The sequence below is a fragment of the Rhodofomes roseus genome, assembly GCF_022264815.1.
Source record: "Rhodofomes roseus strain CIRM-BRFM 1785 chromosome Unknown C8Q71scaffold_13, whole genome shotgun sequence".
In the NCBI taxonomy this organism is placed as follows: domain Eukaryota; kingdom Fungi; phylum Basidiomycota; class Agaricomycetes; order Polyporales; family Fomitopsidaceae; genus Rhodofomes; species Rhodofomes roseus.
Window position 1 is genome coordinate 397157 of NW_025952969.1, and position 17508 is coordinate 414664.

At 55.2% G+C, this 17508-nt stretch overlaps 5 protein-coding genes across 5 annotated transcripts; 2 read left to right on the forward strand and 3 right to left on the reverse strand.

The window, feature by feature from the left end:
• Positions 1-773: 773 nt before the first annotated feature.
• C8Q71DRAFT_764765 (uncharacterized protein) lies at positions 774-3788 on the forward strand. The gene is made up of 3 exons (XM_047924081.1): positions 774-1184; positions 1807-2377; positions 2426-3788. The coding sequence occupies exons 1-3, from the start codon at positions 801-803 to the stop codon at positions 3403-3405; spliced, it is 1935 nt and encodes a 644-aa protein (XP_047777669.1). The 5' UTR covers positions 774-800; the 3' UTR covers positions 3406-3788.
• A 502-nt stretch (positions 3789-4290) lies between these two features.
• Positions 4291-6740, forward strand: C8Q71DRAFT_764773 (uncharacterized protein). The gene is made up of 2 exons (XM_047924082.1): positions 4291-4504; positions 4554-6740. The coding sequence occupies exon 2, from the start codon at positions 4744-4746 to the stop codon at positions 6505-6507; it is 1764 nt and encodes a 587-aa protein (XP_047777670.1). The 5' UTR covers positions 4291-4504; positions 4554-4743; the 3' UTR covers positions 6508-6740.
• Positions 6741-7357: 617 nt separating this feature from the next.
• Positions 7358-9944, reverse strand: C8Q71DRAFT_764781 (amidase signature enzyme). Its single transcript, XM_047924083.1, has 7 exons — positions 9724-9944; positions 8861-9644; positions 8671-8749; positions 8529-8616; positions 8414-8475; positions 7989-8359; positions 7358-7933 (listed from the first exon to the last, which is right to left on the reverse strand). The coding sequence occupies exons 1-7, from the start codon at positions 9753-9755 to the stop codon at positions 7658-7660; spliced, it is 1692 nt and encodes a 563-aa protein (XP_047777671.1). The 5' UTR covers positions 9756-9944; the 3' UTR covers positions 7358-7657.
• Positions 9945-11401: 1457 nt separating this feature from the next.
• Positions 11402-12545, reverse strand: C8Q71DRAFT_908407 (uncharacterized protein). The gene is made up of 3 exons (XM_047928995.1): positions 12000-12545; positions 11815-11947; positions 11402-11754 (listed from the first exon to the last, which is right to left on the reverse strand). Exons 1-3 carry the CDS (start codon positions 12495-12497, stop codon positions 11519-11521), a joined length of 867 nt encoding a protein of 288 aa, XP_047777672.1. The 5' UTR covers positions 12498-12545; the 3' UTR covers positions 11402-11518.
• A 3718-nt stretch (positions 12546-16263) lies between these two features.
• Positions 16264-17134, reverse strand: C8Q71DRAFT_109667 (transcription initiation factor IIA gamma subunit). The gene is made up of 4 exons (XM_047916319.1): positions 16885-17134; positions 16737-16824; positions 16619-16678; positions 16264-16560 (listed from the first exon to the last, which is right to left on the reverse strand). Exons 1-4 carry the CDS (start codon positions 16920-16922, stop codon positions 16405-16407), a joined length of 342 nt encoding a protein of 113 aa, XP_047777673.1. The 5' UTR covers positions 16923-17134; the 3' UTR covers positions 16264-16404.
• Between the last annotated feature and the right edge of the window lie 374 nt (positions 17135-17508).

Here is a 17508-nt window from a genome sequence, read left to right on the forward strand (position 1 = left end):
AGCGGTGACTCGACGAAACCTGTCAGGCGCACCGGTAAGTATGAGGAGGTCGGCCGCCTACCCACGCGTATGAACAGACATGTTCGTCTTTGCACGCAATAATACACGGGCTCCCGGCCCATGTCGACGCACGCCTGTCCGAGTCCGAGAATGTTGACGATTTTGCAGTTATCCGTTCCAGCGTCACGCTACAGTATTATACCACCGCGCCTGCTGCCTTCGACCCTTGACTTTGATTAGAACCACTGTGACCTCGCTTTCCCCTTCATCGAGCCTCGCTTCATCATCGGTATGGTTGTGGTTATCATGTCCGGACCTTCAAGTTTGACATAAAGCGCTTTCGGGCAAATCGGCGTCGACGCGTCGCACCGTTGATATTACCGCGCAATGGCGGTGCAACGCATTGATGCTCGTAGCTCCGTGGGAGAACATATTGATCCTCTGAATGTGAATTCAATAGCAGCGCTCCGAGGCTGTCGGGTAGGCTCTATCATATGTCCTTTCCATTATTTCCGTGCATTGGCCCAGTGTCACCTTACTCGTAAGCGCCCCTGTTGTGTACCCCTCTCCTGTCAAATCCGATGAGAGAAGCTTACCGGAACGTCCAACTCAGCGTCGTTATTGCTTATTTCTGAGGGCAATTCCGGCATCAATCAGACAGTCAACATACGGCGTTTAGGACGGGCGTTGTCGCAGAATTGAATCTTAGATCACTCATGTGCCTCGGCGGGCCGCCCACGAGGGCCTGGTCCAGAGCCTGAACTCGTCTTGCCCTTCCCTCTCACCGTCTTCAACGCCCCATGGCCCCCTACACACCGAATCGACCCCTCCCCGAACCTCCAACGCAGGCGACCCTCGCGGAAGCTCGTCGTGAGCTCACGACGAAGCAACAGTCGGTCCAAGCGCTGTCCGACCGAATCCGGGCGGCCGAGGAAGAGCTTGCGCGCACGGTTGCAATCGCGAAGGGGGGGATCCATGAGCTGGAGAAGGAGCGCGACGAGCTGCAGGAGCAGGTCGCACACACGCTCGCGTATGTCGCTCCGATCCGCCGTCTGCCGCACGAGCTGCTCCGGTACATCTTCCTGCTCAACTTCGAGGAGTATCCGTGCTGCGCGTGGGTGTTGTCAGCGGTATGCGTACTGTGGCGGAGGCAGGTACTGTCCATGCCGACTATGTGGTCCAAGGTGAGCTCCGATGTTCACGGCACTGTGCACTCTATCTCCTCTATCATCGGCGTCAGACGGGTAGACCTCATTCACAACGGTGGCAGACATCCCTAGATCACGGTCTTCCTGGCGGAATTGCGGGTTCACATATGGCGAACCCGTATCTCCACTGTGTCTCATCTTTGCGTGGTATCCCCGCTCCAGCCATCTCAGCTCTAGTCATGATGTTATGCACCGAGTCCGGGCGCAATGGGTCTGTATGGCCACGTCATCTTTGGAAACAAGGCGCACGCGGGAATCGGACAATGTCTGGCAGTCTCGAGCAACAGGGATTTGGTAGATGAGGGACTGCACCTTCATGTGCGATCCTTGTTCATGCTATGATACCAAGATATCTGTCCGGCTACGAAACGAGAATTTCATATGGCATTGGTGGTCCTGCCCCGCCTAGCCAACAAATACCTTCTGTATGACGCTGGTTTCTATCCGTCGCGCCGAATATTACTTCGGCCAGAAATACCTCTGTGGAAGCCAACAAATACATTTCGCTATGCTCCAGATGCCCATGTTGTTATGGCTCCTTCCTTCATGGGGCGTAGCCTTATGTGCACCCAAGAGGCTAACGATGAATGACTACCAGATTCGCCTCGTTACCACACAGTCAACATCCGCAGATACGATACGACTTTGGCTGGAACGCTCGGGATCTACAGTGCCCCTAGACATCGAGATACTCCTCCGCTCGCATCCTTCATCCTCAAGTGAGCCATCCCCACGGCGTCGCGTCTCGCCTCCGGCGCACACAGTGTCGGATTGGGGCTGGATACCGCCGCCAATGCCTGCGGCGACTCCAGGCGGAATGGGCGGAGTGACAACGGCGTATATCATGGCGCCTCCGACAAACATCGCACTCTTCCCCCCACCTCCGCCACCTCCGGCCCTTGGCCCTGCAGTCCAGCACACGCACGGCGCAGCAAACACAGCAAGCCACGCGCACGACGATCTGTGGGGCATGCCTCCACTTGTGCCCGCAGCGGTCTCTGCTTCGAGCGAGCGCGAGAGAGCGTCGAGTCATCAGCGGAACAAGAAGAACATGCACTGGGGCCACATAGCGTTCTTCTATCTGGTGGAACAGATGCATCGCTGGCGGCGATTCGTGTTCCGCTTTGAGAAGCAATTTACGTCCGTTACCGCACTCAGGGCGATCGAAGGTGAGCATGAGCGCTCACCCTGACGATCGGCACTGACGATTGTCGCAGGTGACGCGCCTCTTCTGGAGGAATTTGAAGTATCGGCGGCCGAGCCCGCGTTTTATGGGGACTGGAAATGGTTGCCGTCCGCGCCGTCGAATATGGTTGTCGACATCGGCAACCTACAAACGCTCACGCTGAACAACGTTCCGTTCAAGTGGTCGTCGCCGATGCTGCGCAACCTGCGCTCCATGTCGATCCGCACGCTGCCAACGATGCATCCCGCTCTGGACCGGGTGATGTTCATGATCACGTCCAACCCGCAGCTCGAGTCGCTCTCGCTACATTTTAGCTCGCCAAATCCGCCCGTGCTGCCGTTGACGCCGACCGTACTGCGTGAGCTCAAGTCGCTGACGCTCGGCGGGCACTATCTGTTGTCGAGCCTCGCAGACGCGCTCGTTCTGCCGTCGCTGGAGTCGCTTATCCTCGACATTGATGCACGCGAGCCGATCGAGGACACGGTCTCCGCGTTGCTCGCACGCTCGAACAATCCGCCACTCTCGCGACTTTCGCTAAGTTACACGCTTTGCTCCGGCTCCAGCTCGTTCTACTACGGCGGCGGTGCGGGTGTCGCGACGTGGCACTTCCTGAGCGAGCTCGACCACCTACGCACACTCCAGATCGGCGGGGCGCCGTTCGAGCCGCTGCTCACGGCACTCGGCGCCTCGGACGACGACGCGCAGGTGCCTGCGCAGGTACAGGCGCAGGCAGAGCACTGGGTGTGTCCGAACCTCACCACGCTCGCGCTCCGTGGATGCCACGCGCACACGGACGGCGTGCACAAACTTGTGCAGATGGTGGAGGCGCGGAACCCCGACTTGCACGGGCCGTACAACGCCAATACCGCTGCGGCCGGCCTTGGGCTCGGCCCCGCGCGCCTGCGACATCTCGAGTTGCATGATTGCGCGATGCTTGGGCCGGACGTGCTCAAGTGGCTGAAGAGCCGAATCGAGGAGGTCGTGTGTACGGAGCCCACATTTGAGGGGTGAGCAACATAGATTCTTGTCGGCCATCACGCGCTTGGGTCGGGCACTCAATGCTTCCGTAGCACCTCGCCGAAGACGTGGGCGTCCTGGTTCGTCGAATGATTGATTCGTGCTCAAACACTAGCATGGTGGATGTATTTTAGCGCTATTTTATCTTGGTTTGTTGTCTGGTTATTTATCGGGCATTTGTATAGTGGGACGTTTCGTTACGTCGCTGTATTTTTAGCTTACTGTCTGTTGGTTGGGACGAAAGCTCTCGCGAGACACTCATCCTTGACGCGATTCCATGATATGTTACGAGAGGAAAGACGACAGACTGCTTCGCTTGGCTCCGCCTGGCCAGTAAGGGCAGTATATGATAAAACATGTACCATCTCTGTGCATGTCTGTTCAACTTGTCTTATTCGCCGCTGCTACGCCCGGCAGGATCCGATATGCATATTGTTGTATGCACCAATGTGAAGGCAACGACACAAAAATATTTCAAGTGACCTGTGAGCACCTATAGTATGTACAGTACAGTGCTCCTCTCGCCCGCGGCGGCTTCGCCGCCCCGGGCGATTCGGAGCTATGCCGCAATCAGAGGCATATTACCACTTTCCTTGTTCACCCAGAACCTTACTACACCAGACTAGTCAATGCTACCGGATGCAGGCTCTTGCAACTCTGGAATTCGAATCTTACAACAGGCGGTTTGAATGTTTGACTCGGAAGCGCGCGGATGATGTAAGCTGTCCGACGTGTCTGTCCAATGAGACTGTCCGATGTCGCGATCTCCTAACGCGGTGCTGACCAAGCGAGGGCTCGGACGTTGCGGAAAAGACCCGATATTAGCATATCGGAACGTCTCGGCCTCGAGACTCGATACTATCGTCTGATGCTTATGGGATTTGACGTTGTAACGATTTGAGGTGATGCTGAGTCCAGTTTGAGTCGAAGTCGCCGGCGCACTGATGTTCTTGACCGCGTGACACGCCTGCTACGGTGACACTGTGACAGCAAGCTCAGTGCTCACGACCACGAGTCCGAGTCGACACCGCGACTTAGGCTGCCCAGTCGGTCCTGGCTCTCTGTACATCTCTGTCGCGAAACCAACGTTCAGGTGAGTGCCGCTTGACATCTTGATTGATTGTGTCTGAATTTCTAACTAGACACGATCTCGGAATTGCAGCCAACTTGATTGCAGCTGTTCCGATCGCGAATCGCTCCTTGTCACTTGCGCGTAGAGCACGCAGCAATCATCAGGAGAAGTCCAGTACAAGCGAGCTTGTAGGTTTCCCCAGAGATAGTATGTCATAGCGAGGGAGGGTCTGCTCACATATCGCTCAGGCAGGTAGTGCGATGGCCTCTGATCATGACTCAGACCAACTTCTTCGCATACCGTCGCCCCTTCCCGAGGATATTTTGCGGCACTTGCCTACTCGGAACCACACAGCTATGCGTGACTGCTTATTCAAATTGCAATACCTGATCAATGCAACTGCGGCGGTGAACAGGCTACCGGTCGAATTGCTCACGGAAATTCTCAGACTGCGACTCGTATGCGCACAGTACCCTGTTCTGAATCCGAAACCGTCGCTCGTAACTGTGTTGCTCGTCTGCCGTCATTGGTACAACACCGCGGTCTCCTCTGCGGTGCTATGGACCAAAATAACGCTCAGAATGCCACTTCAAGTTCTCGAGAAATACCTACGCCGATCCCGCGGCGCTGCCCTCTCACTTGACACGCGGCTCATCAAAGCAAGTGCTCCTCAAGTCTTTGTGGATGCACTCTCTCCGCATATCGACCGAATTACGCACCTGGCCACACGTAGCTTCGAGGCCTACGTCGAGCATCCCATGATGTCCCTGTCTTCCTTGATCTTGAATGATTCAGAGCCTATCGCGCAGCACCGCTCTTCGTCTCTTCGTTCTTCGGTTGTCTCTATACACGGAAAATGCCTCCCACAGCTGGAGTCCCTGACACTCGTCGGGCTCAGGACAAGAGTACGCATCGTCAATGCGCGCTGTCTCACGCGGCTCGAACTCGTGTCGATGTCGTATGACAGCTGGGACGGACTATTCATATCGCTCAGCGGCTGTCCAGCTCTGGAATATCTCGAGTTGAACGAGTTCAGTGCTGACTCCATGGCCGTCGTCACACCAGCAGGCCGTCAGACCATAGAGCTGCCACACCTCCGGAAGCTCTATCTTTCACAGTTCGAGGGACACAGGAGCCTGTCCTTTTTTCTCGCACATGTCGCCCTTCCACGTACTGCCACCATCGTCATCATCATGTGGAAGGAATCCATCGACGACGCCATGGATGGCATCGTCGACTTATCCCCCGGATACACAGTGTTCGCTGACGCTGTTCCCCATGACAAGACACTTCTCCCGATGTTCTCTACGATACAAAAGATCAAAATTAAAATTAAACCCGAGCGTGTGGAGGTCGAAGGCTTCATGCTAGCGGCACTAGACCATACTGGTGTCCGCGAACCCTCGGTCGGCTTGTATTGCGACTTCGGCGACGTACACAACACAAGGTCCCTCCAAAAGCAACTCATGATCGAGCTAGGATCATTATTCTCATCCGCCACGACACTCCGCATCTGTATCGCGGACGATGAATGCTACGATATGCGGCTAGATCCCACTGGCATCGAGAGCTGGAAGAGCTTATACGATATGTTCCCCCACATCGAGGCGATTGACTTTGCCGGTCCATCCCTGGGGTTTTTCGACGAATTCCTATCCGACATTGGTCCCACACCACTGCCGCAGCGTGCACATCATGCTCCGCTCCCATGGCCGAAGTTGAAACGTGCACGCTTCGAGTGCGCCGCTATGAACAGCGATGCATACGACATCATACGCGGCATCACTGCCTCGATCTGCAATCGTCAACTCGATGCCTCTGTCGAACGCTTGCAACGTCTTATCATTGTTCTCGCGGATGTCGATGGACCATCGAATCTGCGGAGGTGCTTGAGACAATTGCGGAGCAAGACCGAGGAGCTCGTATGCACAATTGGCAAGCAGGACCTAGTGCTGGACGATTTAGACCCCAGTCTCTTGGTTCTGCATGGGGACGTCAACGAGACTATGCTGTCGGAATCTTGAGGCATATATTTGGACGAGCCGTTCATGGTACGCCGGAAGGCCACAGTTCGATTTCCATTTGAGGTGGCTGTTGCCGCGTTCGAAGTATGTACGCACGTGTCAGTGGCAGCAGAATATCAACGATGTTGTTGAGGTCAAGTTGTCCGTACTTTGCGTACTTTCAAAGGAAATGGATTAGTAGCCTGAGTGGAGTCTGCAATGTGGACTCGAGTAGTTGGGGATAACAAAGGTACTATTTGCGCCGTATGGAGCAGTGTCGTATCCGCATTTGGTCATGGCCAGATCGATCGCACGTCTTGAGCGAGCATTGTTGAGGAGGAGGAGGAGAGGTTGAGGTACGTTAACTTCATTGACATCGCTCGCTCATCGTGCATGGAGTTCGCGACTCGGACAACCAACTCTATAGCTTGATAGCGAGTGCCTGTGGACATAAAAGACACAGCACCGCCCAAGGGCGAGGCATACCCCCTCAACCCTAAACAATCAACAGGTCCAGAAGTGCTCAGGTAGCGCAGGTCCGGATTTAGCAGTCAAAACACGAACTACTACGCCACTGGAAGGCACGACATACACCGTGACCGAGAACTTGAGCACCCTCTTCCTGCTGCATTCTATGCCCCGTCTAGTCCCGCACGGATTGATTCATTCATTCGCAGAGGACGATCAAAAGAACTTGAATGGCCATGATATATGGTATCCCTCTGCGTATGCATCCAATTCGTATTGACTCTTAATTGATGTATAGGCTCAAGCCGTGTATTGTTGTCCTCAGTGGTCGGCAAAATACTGGACCCTTCGTTGTCTTTTACCCTACTATTTACTACACCCCCCCCTCGCCGACCCCCTGGAATTTACCGGTGATTGACTGTGTAAAATAGCCGGTGTACTAGTACAGATGACAAGCTGATGACAAGATGTACAATTCTGGTGACGTATAGTCAAGAAACCCACGCAAAGACCGAAACGATAAGGATTATATGTCTACAAGTTGAGATCAAGTTTGTTCTGACTATTCGCCGACGTTATGTCCGCTGACAACGTACTGTATTGTGCACGCGCACGTAATAAGACTCCCCACTGACTCGTCTCTCACCGGCCTAGAGACTACAGCCAACTTGGAATAGATTCACCTGCTCATTCGCCGGAGCGGTCAGAATTCCTTGGCTATAAAGCCGTGCCCTGCGTCCCACAGCGCACGCTCGACCTCCGCCATCCCAGCGAGCACCTTCTCCTCCTCGAGTCTCTGCCCGACAACTTGCACGGCGAGGGGAAGCCCATGCATGCCACTCGGGTCATAAAGCGAGTATACGCCGCGTGCGATGTCGTTCATATTCTGATACTCACGGCCTTGTTTGAAGTCCGCTGGTAACCGGTCCAGAGCTTCGTCGACGTACGTAACCGGAACGATACCGGCACAATAATCAAGCTGCGACAGAGCTGTGAGCGGACAACTTTTAGATCTGAAGAGGGAAGTGACGCACAATATTGAACAAGAAACAGTAGCTCGCAGAAACAAGCGTAGCTGTACCGGTGCCGCCTCTTGGTACGGGAGGGATGGCATGTGGCACTGTCAAAACGAAGTCGATGCCCTGATCTCGCCATGCCTTGTGCCATGCCTCTTTGAATGCTTCCCGCGCGACGGTCTGCACGTGCTCCTCGGCGATAGTCATTGGGTGGATCGTTTCTAGGAGGGTAGCCCACGCTTCATTCCGACCCTCCGGACGCGAGAGGAGGCGGTACATAGATGCCAGGAACTTCTTGGCCCAGAGCGGCAGGGAGAGCATCAGCTGCACGCTGCGTTGCGCGCCATTCATCGTTTCCCCCGGACGACGCGGAGCATGCAACGCGATACCTGGAGTGACGTAAGATTCAACTCTCGTCCACAATTGTCTGGTCGGCTATTCACCTCCGTCGCCGAAGAGAAGTTGGAAGCCGGCTTTGAGACCATCTAAAGTGGGTGGAGGAGTGCTGGGGATAGATACGTCATTCGCGATCTCCGGAGTACAGATATGAGCACGAACAAGTCAACGACCTCGTGCCCCGCTCGCCTTAGGGAATCTACGGCCTCCCGTAACGCGCGCAGGCACGCAGGAGAAGGAGGCACAATGTCTAAACGAAGACAGTCAGGAAGAAGTCGATGTCAATCAGGAACGCAATGCCTACCGTCGGACCAAATAACGCCCCATCTCGGCTTTCGGCCACTGAGCACGAAGTCAACCGGGCGCCAGGGGAGCGGGATACACTGTACGTCGTGAGAAGCGGGAGGAGGAAACCCATACTATCAGCGAGGGAGCCCCGAGTACTGACACCGGTAGCGGTGACGCATGTGACGAAGCAAGAAACGCGCACGCACGGTATGATCGTACAGCCACGGCTGCATCTCCACTACTCGCTTCCAGAATTCGCGCAAATCGTCAAGTGTCCGGGCGAGGGGCGACGTTACCGTTGGAGAAGCTTCCAGGCCCGGCATGCATTGCACGCATCCGTGAGCCGGGAAACGCCCGACAGAGCTCTTGACGGAGTAGACACCACAATAAGCCGCAGGGAATCGTGCACTGCCGCCGATGTCTGTGCCGACTTCGATGATGGAGCCTTGGTATGCTACGAGGGCCGCCCCACCACCCGTCGACGCGCCAGGGGAGAATGCGGGATTGTATGGGTTGAGTGTCTCACCGAAGACGTCAGACTGGGTCTCGAAGGAAAGCAATCCGGTGGGTACAGCCGTCTTCACGTGAAGCAATGCGCCGGCATCCTGCAGCAGTCTCACCAATGGTGCAGACGTCTCCGCAGGTCTGCCGGTTCTGGCGGAGAATCCGAGGGTTGTATCGTAGCCCGCAACGTCTATGCAGTCCTTGATGCTGATAACAACCCCGGACAGCGGCCTCTGTAGCGGTACGTCGCGTTCTGCATCGCGGATCATGAAGTCGGAGAGGCAATTCGTCGCGTCGTGCGCCATGAGAGCGCGTTTGCCATACACGTGCAATACGGCCTTTGGAGCGATGGTATGTGCATTGCACTCCGAGGCAACCTGTGAGAGAGATAGCCCAAGTATCTTCTGGTCATCGTCGGTGAGCGGTTCCGAGTAGATCGGTGGAAGAGTGCTGCGCTTGTGCACAAGTTCTTGCTGCTTCCGTGCGCTGTTAGTGGTTGGCCGCAATCGCCGCATTGGTCATGAGTATACTAGTCGGTATACCTCTGAGTCGCAGAAGCACTCACCAGTCTACGAGATGACGCCGGGACGCGAACATATTGGGGGGCACGAAAGAATCACGGCGGTTCTGGGGAAGAGCGGGTTTAATACCTTCGTCACGCGCGTGCGGCCAAGCCGGTATCTTGTCTAGCAGTCGTCACCGGTGCATGGCGGCTGCCAGTGGCTGAGTTGAATTGTGCTGAGCGGGAGCACGTCCGAGGGCGAGGGGACGGTGGCAATAGCCGCTAGGGAAGGTGCTAGCCGCTGCGAGCTAGCGAGTTGCCCAACAAGAGGCAACAGTGTTACGTACACCCGGATGGCTGACCATCGAGCGCCGGAAGATAGCAGCCACGCCGAGTCGCCCGGTACCGCAAGTAGGATAGCGCGAGAGAAGGGGTGACAGTTGCCTGGCGCAGGGTGCTTCTGGTAAGGGTGCGTGTGTAAGTGTCAGCCACAGGGCAGTCCTCACGCAACGGCGGACGGGGGTCAAACTCATGCAGTCATGAGGTACAATCAACGCCAGCGAGAGATGAACGGCAAGTGCGTGCAAAAGGGGATTCAGCAGAGCCATCATACCTGTACGATCCGGCGCCTGTGTCATCCGAGCTTTTCGCACTCTGTTCAATGAAACCGAGCCTCCTTTGCTCCGGGATCACGACAGGAGGCAGCGAGGGCCGCGGGACGGGATGCATGTCAGACGTTCTGCCGACCAAGATTACACCTACGTGCACAACGAATGCGAATCAGCCTGCTCGTTCGATCTCCCAGAAGCTGTGCGCAACGCACGGAATATCCTGGCTTCGAGCCACTCCCGGCTGCCGAGAATGTGGGAGAAGATTGGCGGCGATGCCCAGCCCCTGACGACGAGGCCTTGGAAAGCGCCACGGTACAAGCCTAGAGGAGGCTACTGTATCCCGTCGGACGTGAACACGAAGCACGAGGCTGTCGTTCCAAAGCCATAGTATACCGGTGCTTGACAAGTCGGGAAAATGGGCTCCCGATAGTTAGACGTCGAGTTCGAAGGGCCGAGTGGCGTAGTCCATCCCATCTGTCGGATCAGCTTCGGGTTATCGACGCAAGTCCAGCAAGTAATCCGGTATAGGCCAAGTATAGGCAGTGAGACACTTGATGAAGCCAGACGTGCTGCACTACCTTGGCATGTACGCTCTATTGCTCAGCTGTATGTTCGTATACCTCATCCTCTATCCGAGTCAGACTTCGTTTGCGAGACAGACGGTGAAGCGAGCATTGGAGACTCACAGATGCATTCTTGTCCTTGATGTTGACCGTCGGAGAGCTCAGTCATTCACCACCTAGCGTTGACAGACACCGGAGTGCCTCAAACCCGCACGCGGACCATGTGCACAAGCACCACGTCCCACGAGATTGTACCACATGTGCACTGAAAGGGAGTAGAGAGATAGACAAGTAACCGGCATGCTCGGGACGCCCGTGGGCAGACATTTGAATGTGGTGGCACCGTCGGCGACAAGAAAGCTGCGATGAATATATGAAGTCAAGTGAGCGATCATTGATAGGGAGGAGGGTCGGGCACACACTAAGGCGTTCGGGAGAATTGAGGTTGGAGCACGCAAGGAGCACGCATGCCTGCTAGGCTGCCGCACCAATAACATCGGGAGGTTGGTATGAACCAGCGAAAGACCCCGTTATTTGAGATTCTCCATTCCAGGCATGACACGCTGATTAGCAGACCAAGTGGCCCGAAGTCCACGATAGCAATTGAAACATCATCCTGGGGTACAAATACAAATGCGATCAGAGCAAGGCAGCAACAATTCTCTAGCGAAATACGATACAAAATCACATAACCATTTCGATGTCTCCATCCTGCGCATGCCCCGCAGGCCCGTCTCTTGCGCCGTTCAGACGTGGAGCAGCTTCAGTCATGTCCTCTTCTGGAAAGGGGTAATCGTCCAGATCACTGTGGGTGAAGAATTCGTCCGGATTGAGGTCTTCGAGATGCAGATCGTACTCTGCGGCATATGCTGCGAGTTCCTCCTCCTCCAGATCATATGGATTGCTCGAATGCTGCGGGTCTGCATTGGCGTTGGAACGTCACCATCAATTCGGTTCCATCAGTACTACACGCGACTTACCAACAGTTTCGTGCTCCCACTCTGCTGTCTCCTCCAGAACAGGATCAAAAGATGAGCCAACGTCGACTTGATACGATAGGCGGTATGCGTGCTGCTCTTTCCGCTTCCCGCTCGCGACCAGCCTGTGGAACAGCTACAGGCGCGTAAGGCTCAGTAACTCTGCCAGCCCGCATAGACCCACATACCTCGTCATTTATCATCTCCTCTTCATCCTCGTCGTCCTCCATCATCTCATCTTCCCCCTCGCTGCTCGCCTCACTGATCGCATTCCGTCTCCCCTGAATCTTCCGCTCGCGATCCTTTTGTGCGCGCTCCAGACATCGCGCCCTAAATCGCTCCCTCAAGAATGCTTTCCGCGGAGCCTCTTCTGTTGGGACAGTCGGCGTGGATGCGGACGCCGTAGGGGGCATGGGCTGGAAGAGGTCCCCGCCGAGCGTCACGCGCCGTCGCTGCGATTGCCTCCGCGAGGCCGAAGGCGAGCTGACCGAGTGCGACTCAACGGACTTGTATTGCGCGCGTCGCCGCGCGTATGACGGGACTCCTGGCGAGGAGGCCGGCGACGAGCCCTCGGAGGACGCGAGCGGGGACGAGTTGAGTGGCTGGTGGCCGAGCGAGCCATACTGGTACACCCGCGTCGGCCGTGACGGTGTTGATGGCGGTGAGGACATCAGTCGTGTGGACATTGTTATGGTCAGACGTTACGTGCGGAAGGAAGATGTGGCATTCAGGAGAAAGACGCGGGTCGTGTAACGGGAGCGTGACGAGACGCGTTCCCACACGCGCGTTGTTTGTCTTTGTGTACGCGACGCGTTCCGCGTGGCTCTGAGGTAATGCCATTGCACTCAGTACACCTTCAGGTTCGCAGACTCCAATTGCAAGCAGACTCGCAGCGCGCCAAAGTCCACTGTCTGTGGTATTTCTATACGGGAATAGGTTGGACAATGTACAGTCAAAAGACTCGGAATTCGAAGCAAAAGGGCTGCCTCCCGAACGCAAGCAGTACAAACTCGGCAACCTGAACCCGCTAGAACGGCAGGGAAACGAGACGAATTCTTGACGCATTCTACTTCACGTGGAGTAAGTAGTCAATGCGGTATTAAGCTTGCAATTTCAAGTCTATGTATGAAGAAGACCTTATCTGCCCAGCGGGTTCCAAACGTTCGCCCGACATATGGGTCCTGGTCCGATTCGGTCCAATGATGCTCGCCGAGGATCACGGGCCCACTCAGGCCTGCGTGCCAGCCTGAAAATGAGCCTCCCATCTCTGCTTTGAATATGCGTCGAGGTCTGTTCAGTAGTGACTCCAGGAACACGAAGACGTCTGAACACTGAACTATACACCTGATCCACAGTTGTGGGCGTCAAGAAAGACGCACCTGAGTAACCTACGAGACAAGAGTGAGTCCTCAGAGGTATTCTTCGCCACATGTGCTTATAATGGTATAATTTCGACATACGGACCTGTTACATCATGATGACACCTCTGCAGACCACATCGTCCAATGCATTCGTCGCCACGCGCGACTCATGCAGCGCTAGTCATCATGGATCAGCGCAGACGCTCATTACTAGGTGACGAGCATCGCAAACCCGTGGCTTCGCCACGGGTTTACGGGGCGATTTTTTCATTCTATGCTTCATGTAACTTTTAAGATTTCATACTTATGCAATGCCAGACCTGGGCTTCGCCTCAGGTCTGGCGGCAGTTCTTTCATTCTGTGCTTTGTGTTACTATGAAGGTTATATTCTTGTGCATTGCCGACCCGTGGCAAAGCCACGGGTCTTGCAGGCAATTTGAAAATTCAATGCTTCATGTAATTATTGTAATAAATGCTTTGGCGTGCCAGCCTGTGGCTTCGCCACAGGCTGGCAGCATACCCGTTAGTCAATGCTTTGTGTACCTACTGGAATAGATGCTCTGGCATGCCAGCCTGTGGCGGAGCCACAGGCTGGCGGCGTACCCGGTACTCAATGCTACATGTTACTCCTTTGAACTGCAGTGCGGAGGGCGCCCGAGGGCATATCCTGGTGTGTATATTGGTTCCCGTTATGTACTTACCTCCTTGCACCCGCCACGATGCCTCGGGAACACCTCAAGAAATTTCCCAATGGGTTTCTCAAGTTTCCCGGGGACACCTCGGGCGAGGATACACTGGTGAGCGGAGGGCGCCCGAGAGCAGCTTTCCTGTCAACATTACCTCCCGTCATCATGCCCGTTGCCCATCACACACGCCGCGACGCCTCGGGAAACCCGCTGAAATGTCCTGACTTGCCGAAGGGGTTTCCCGTTCAAGGTCCCGCCGCTCCTTTCGCGCGCGTCGGGGACGCGTCGGGCAGGGACCGCGCAAGCGCCGGGGAAGCGGAAGGCGCCGGGCCCGTTAGAGTGGTAAGGATTGGGCGCACATGGTTTGCCACGCGGCCAACGTGCGCTCCATGTGGCTTTCTCGTGGCTTTTTCGCGCCACATCGACCCCGACGTCCCATTCTTTTATGATGACGAGCATCGCAAACCCGTGGCTTCGCCACGGGTTTACGGGGCAATTTCTTCATTCAGTGCTTCATGTAACTTTTAAGATTTCATGCTTATGCAATGCCAGACCTGGGCTTCGCCTCAGGTCTGGCGGCGGTTCTTTCATTCTGTGCTTTGTGTTACTTTGAAGGTTATATGCTTGGGCATTGCCAGCCCGTGGCGGGTGATTTCTTCATTCTGTGCTTCATGTTACTTTTAAGATTCCAAGCTTAGGCAATGCCAGACCTGGGCTTCGCCTCAGGTCTGGCGGCAGTTCTTTCATTCTGTGCTTTGTGTTACTATGAAGGTTATATTCTTGGGCATTGCCAGCCGAAGCCATGGGCTGGCAGCATAGTTCTATTCAATTCTGTGTGTTAATCTTCATGCTTCCCGGCCTGTGGTACACTGTCAGTGATATGCTTGACTTTTAGAATATCAGGGCAATTTTATTCCCTATTGTCCTGGTATTTATGTGTCATTTTCCTGGTACTACTCAGATATCCTATTTCCCGGTACTGATTTCCCGGTGCTCCCAATATGTTCAGTCTTGTGATTGCATTTTAATTCAATGCTTCCCGGCCTGTGGTACACATTCAGCAATATTTCTTGTCTTCCTGTTTTCCCGGTACTGATGTTGGCTATTTTCCTGGTATTTATGTCCCATCCTCCCATTACTGACATGTTCTGTATTCCCTTCCATCTTTGCAGGCCTCGGGAACACCTGTGTACTCACAGGTCCTATTTCCCGGTACTGAGTTGTCCTGCATTTCGCGCGGAAATCCCGCCTCGGGGACAGCTCGGGCGGGGGTCGCAGGCGCCGGGGAGGAGAGAGCGCCCGGCCGGTAGGTGGCTGAGGCCACGCGGCGAACGTGGACGCCATGTGCTCTCCATGTGCGTTTCTCGTGGCTTGCCACGCGAGTTACGCGCGCCACATCGACACCGTCGTCCCATAATGTTATAGATATCATACAGGCCACTCACCTGGTCACTCAACACAGCCTCATGGCAGTGAAACTTTCCGCCGAGGGGCTGTCGTGCTTCCCAGTTCGACTCTCCCTCTGATACTCAGCCCGTTCACTCGCAGATTCACTCGCATGCCGTGAACCCCAACACATCCAACGTTACTCTCGACATACTAGTCGTTCAATTCCCTCTAACGGGGATCGCCCGCCCCAATATGCCGAAGCTGCATGACCTCAGGCGCGGAGCTCTGCTTGAAAGTTTGAACACCGACTAGTGGCCCGAGCAAGACGCCGGGCGTGCGGTAACCTAGCGCAGCGATGCAAATCCTCGGGAGTCGAGCTGTGGCGGGTGGATGCGACGTCACCGAGATGTGCAGAGTCGCAGGTGACCGACGACCGCGGGACCCGTGTATTGGAAGGCGTCAAGTCGCCGGCCTTGTGGGTGGGCGACGAACCTGAGGTGCTGCTGACGTTGTTCGTGTCTGGTTGACCGGTAGCACGTATGATGATTAGGATCGACGAGAATGAGGCAGGGATCTGAGGAGTAGCGCTTGATTGCCACTCGCAGGGAAGTGAGACTATAGACACGTACCTGTCGGTCTTCTGTAGAGCTGCATGGTGTTGGGGCTGAGCGCTGAGCCGCTGAGCCGGCACTAGGCAACAACATGCACACTGCTAGACACTCGGCACCTGCAGCACGTTGCATCATAGGGAGCAAGTCGCGAGCATGGGATCTAGTAGAAGTTGGCATCAGTTGTATGCTCCCATTGCGATGCTGTTCTTCGCGCATAGCGCGCCGCTTGGGCTCTCTGCTTACTGCATTGGCATCAGTTTGCATCTCATTGCGGCGAGGAGTTGGGTATGACACGGATCGCCGATGCTGCTGCCTGAGGCGAACCGCATATCAAATGGGTTACCGCCGCCTTCACTGAAACACGAGCGAATCTAATCCCAGCGTGACAGACATAGTCCATACAGTCTTCCGTCTAGGACATGACCTATGATACATGCAAATACATAAGCTCACTAACGCGCACAGCGGAACATACGGTATGGCTTCATGCGAACGACGACGATGCGACAAGTGGGACGAGCGGGAGACACGGGGCGCGGGAGACTATCACTTCTTGCCAGCCTCTATGGCGTCACCGTTCTTACATGCGACGATCTTGATCTTGGCCGCGGACACCAGCTCGTTCTGCTCCATCTTGAATGTTGGGTTCTTCACGATGAACGTCCATACGTCGTCGCAGAGCCGGTAGGTGTGCAGATGTCCCTACGTGCGACGACACCATGAGCCACCCAGGAATAGTAGGATAGTGAGGGTCACAGACCTTCAAGGTAGTCTTGTTCTTGACCGATTTGACCATGGTATCAGCGAGGGACTTGTCGAACTGAAGACGGGTGCACTTGTCAGCCATGGGCATGGTATGAGTGGGTGCGCCACAGGACCTGCTGCAAGACCTTCATCGCTAGCTGTGGCGTGATGGCGCCGCTCGTGATCAGCTCATCAAGGGAGTCCGTCAATGCCATGCCGATTCTAGACACAAGGCCGTTGCATTGTCAGCTGTAGAACCTGCACACGGGTGGTCATACGCACGAGGACCCGCGGTAAAACTCGTAGTATGCTGAAGCCATGTCTCGGGTGGGGATTCCTGAAGCTGTATGTTGCTCAAGGAGGCTAAACCGGAGCTAGCTGTGCGCAAACGAGTGGAAGAGGACTGGAGGAGGAACACTGGTGAAGGTGTCCGACAAGGCTTTGCTCTCCCTGGCCGCGGTGGTGGCGCGAGTCGCTGACTGACCGGCGTCACACTTTGTGATGAGTCCCATCTGGCGTGACATTCCTTTTCTGGCAGCCATCTTGAGTAACGCGTTACTGTCATATCACGCTTTGCCCAGAGCTCCGTTGACCAACCGTCGACTTGAATCCCGCGTCTCGTCAATGTTGGACTCGACTCTGAATTGTACCAGATACATACCTATCGACGTCGACCAAGTCACCACAATTGAATCATACTGACTACGCGAAATCATCTCATCGGGACACAGTTGTCTGTTCACTCACCACTCAACCCGGTCTTTCGCAGCCAAATGCGCGGAGGACGTCGTATGCCCAATCATCACGGCGCTGGCAGTACAGCACTGAGAAAGCGCATATCGCAGTACGTCTTCCTGGCTCGAAAAGGACTCGAGGCACACATATTGCTGTTTTGACGGTGCGTGA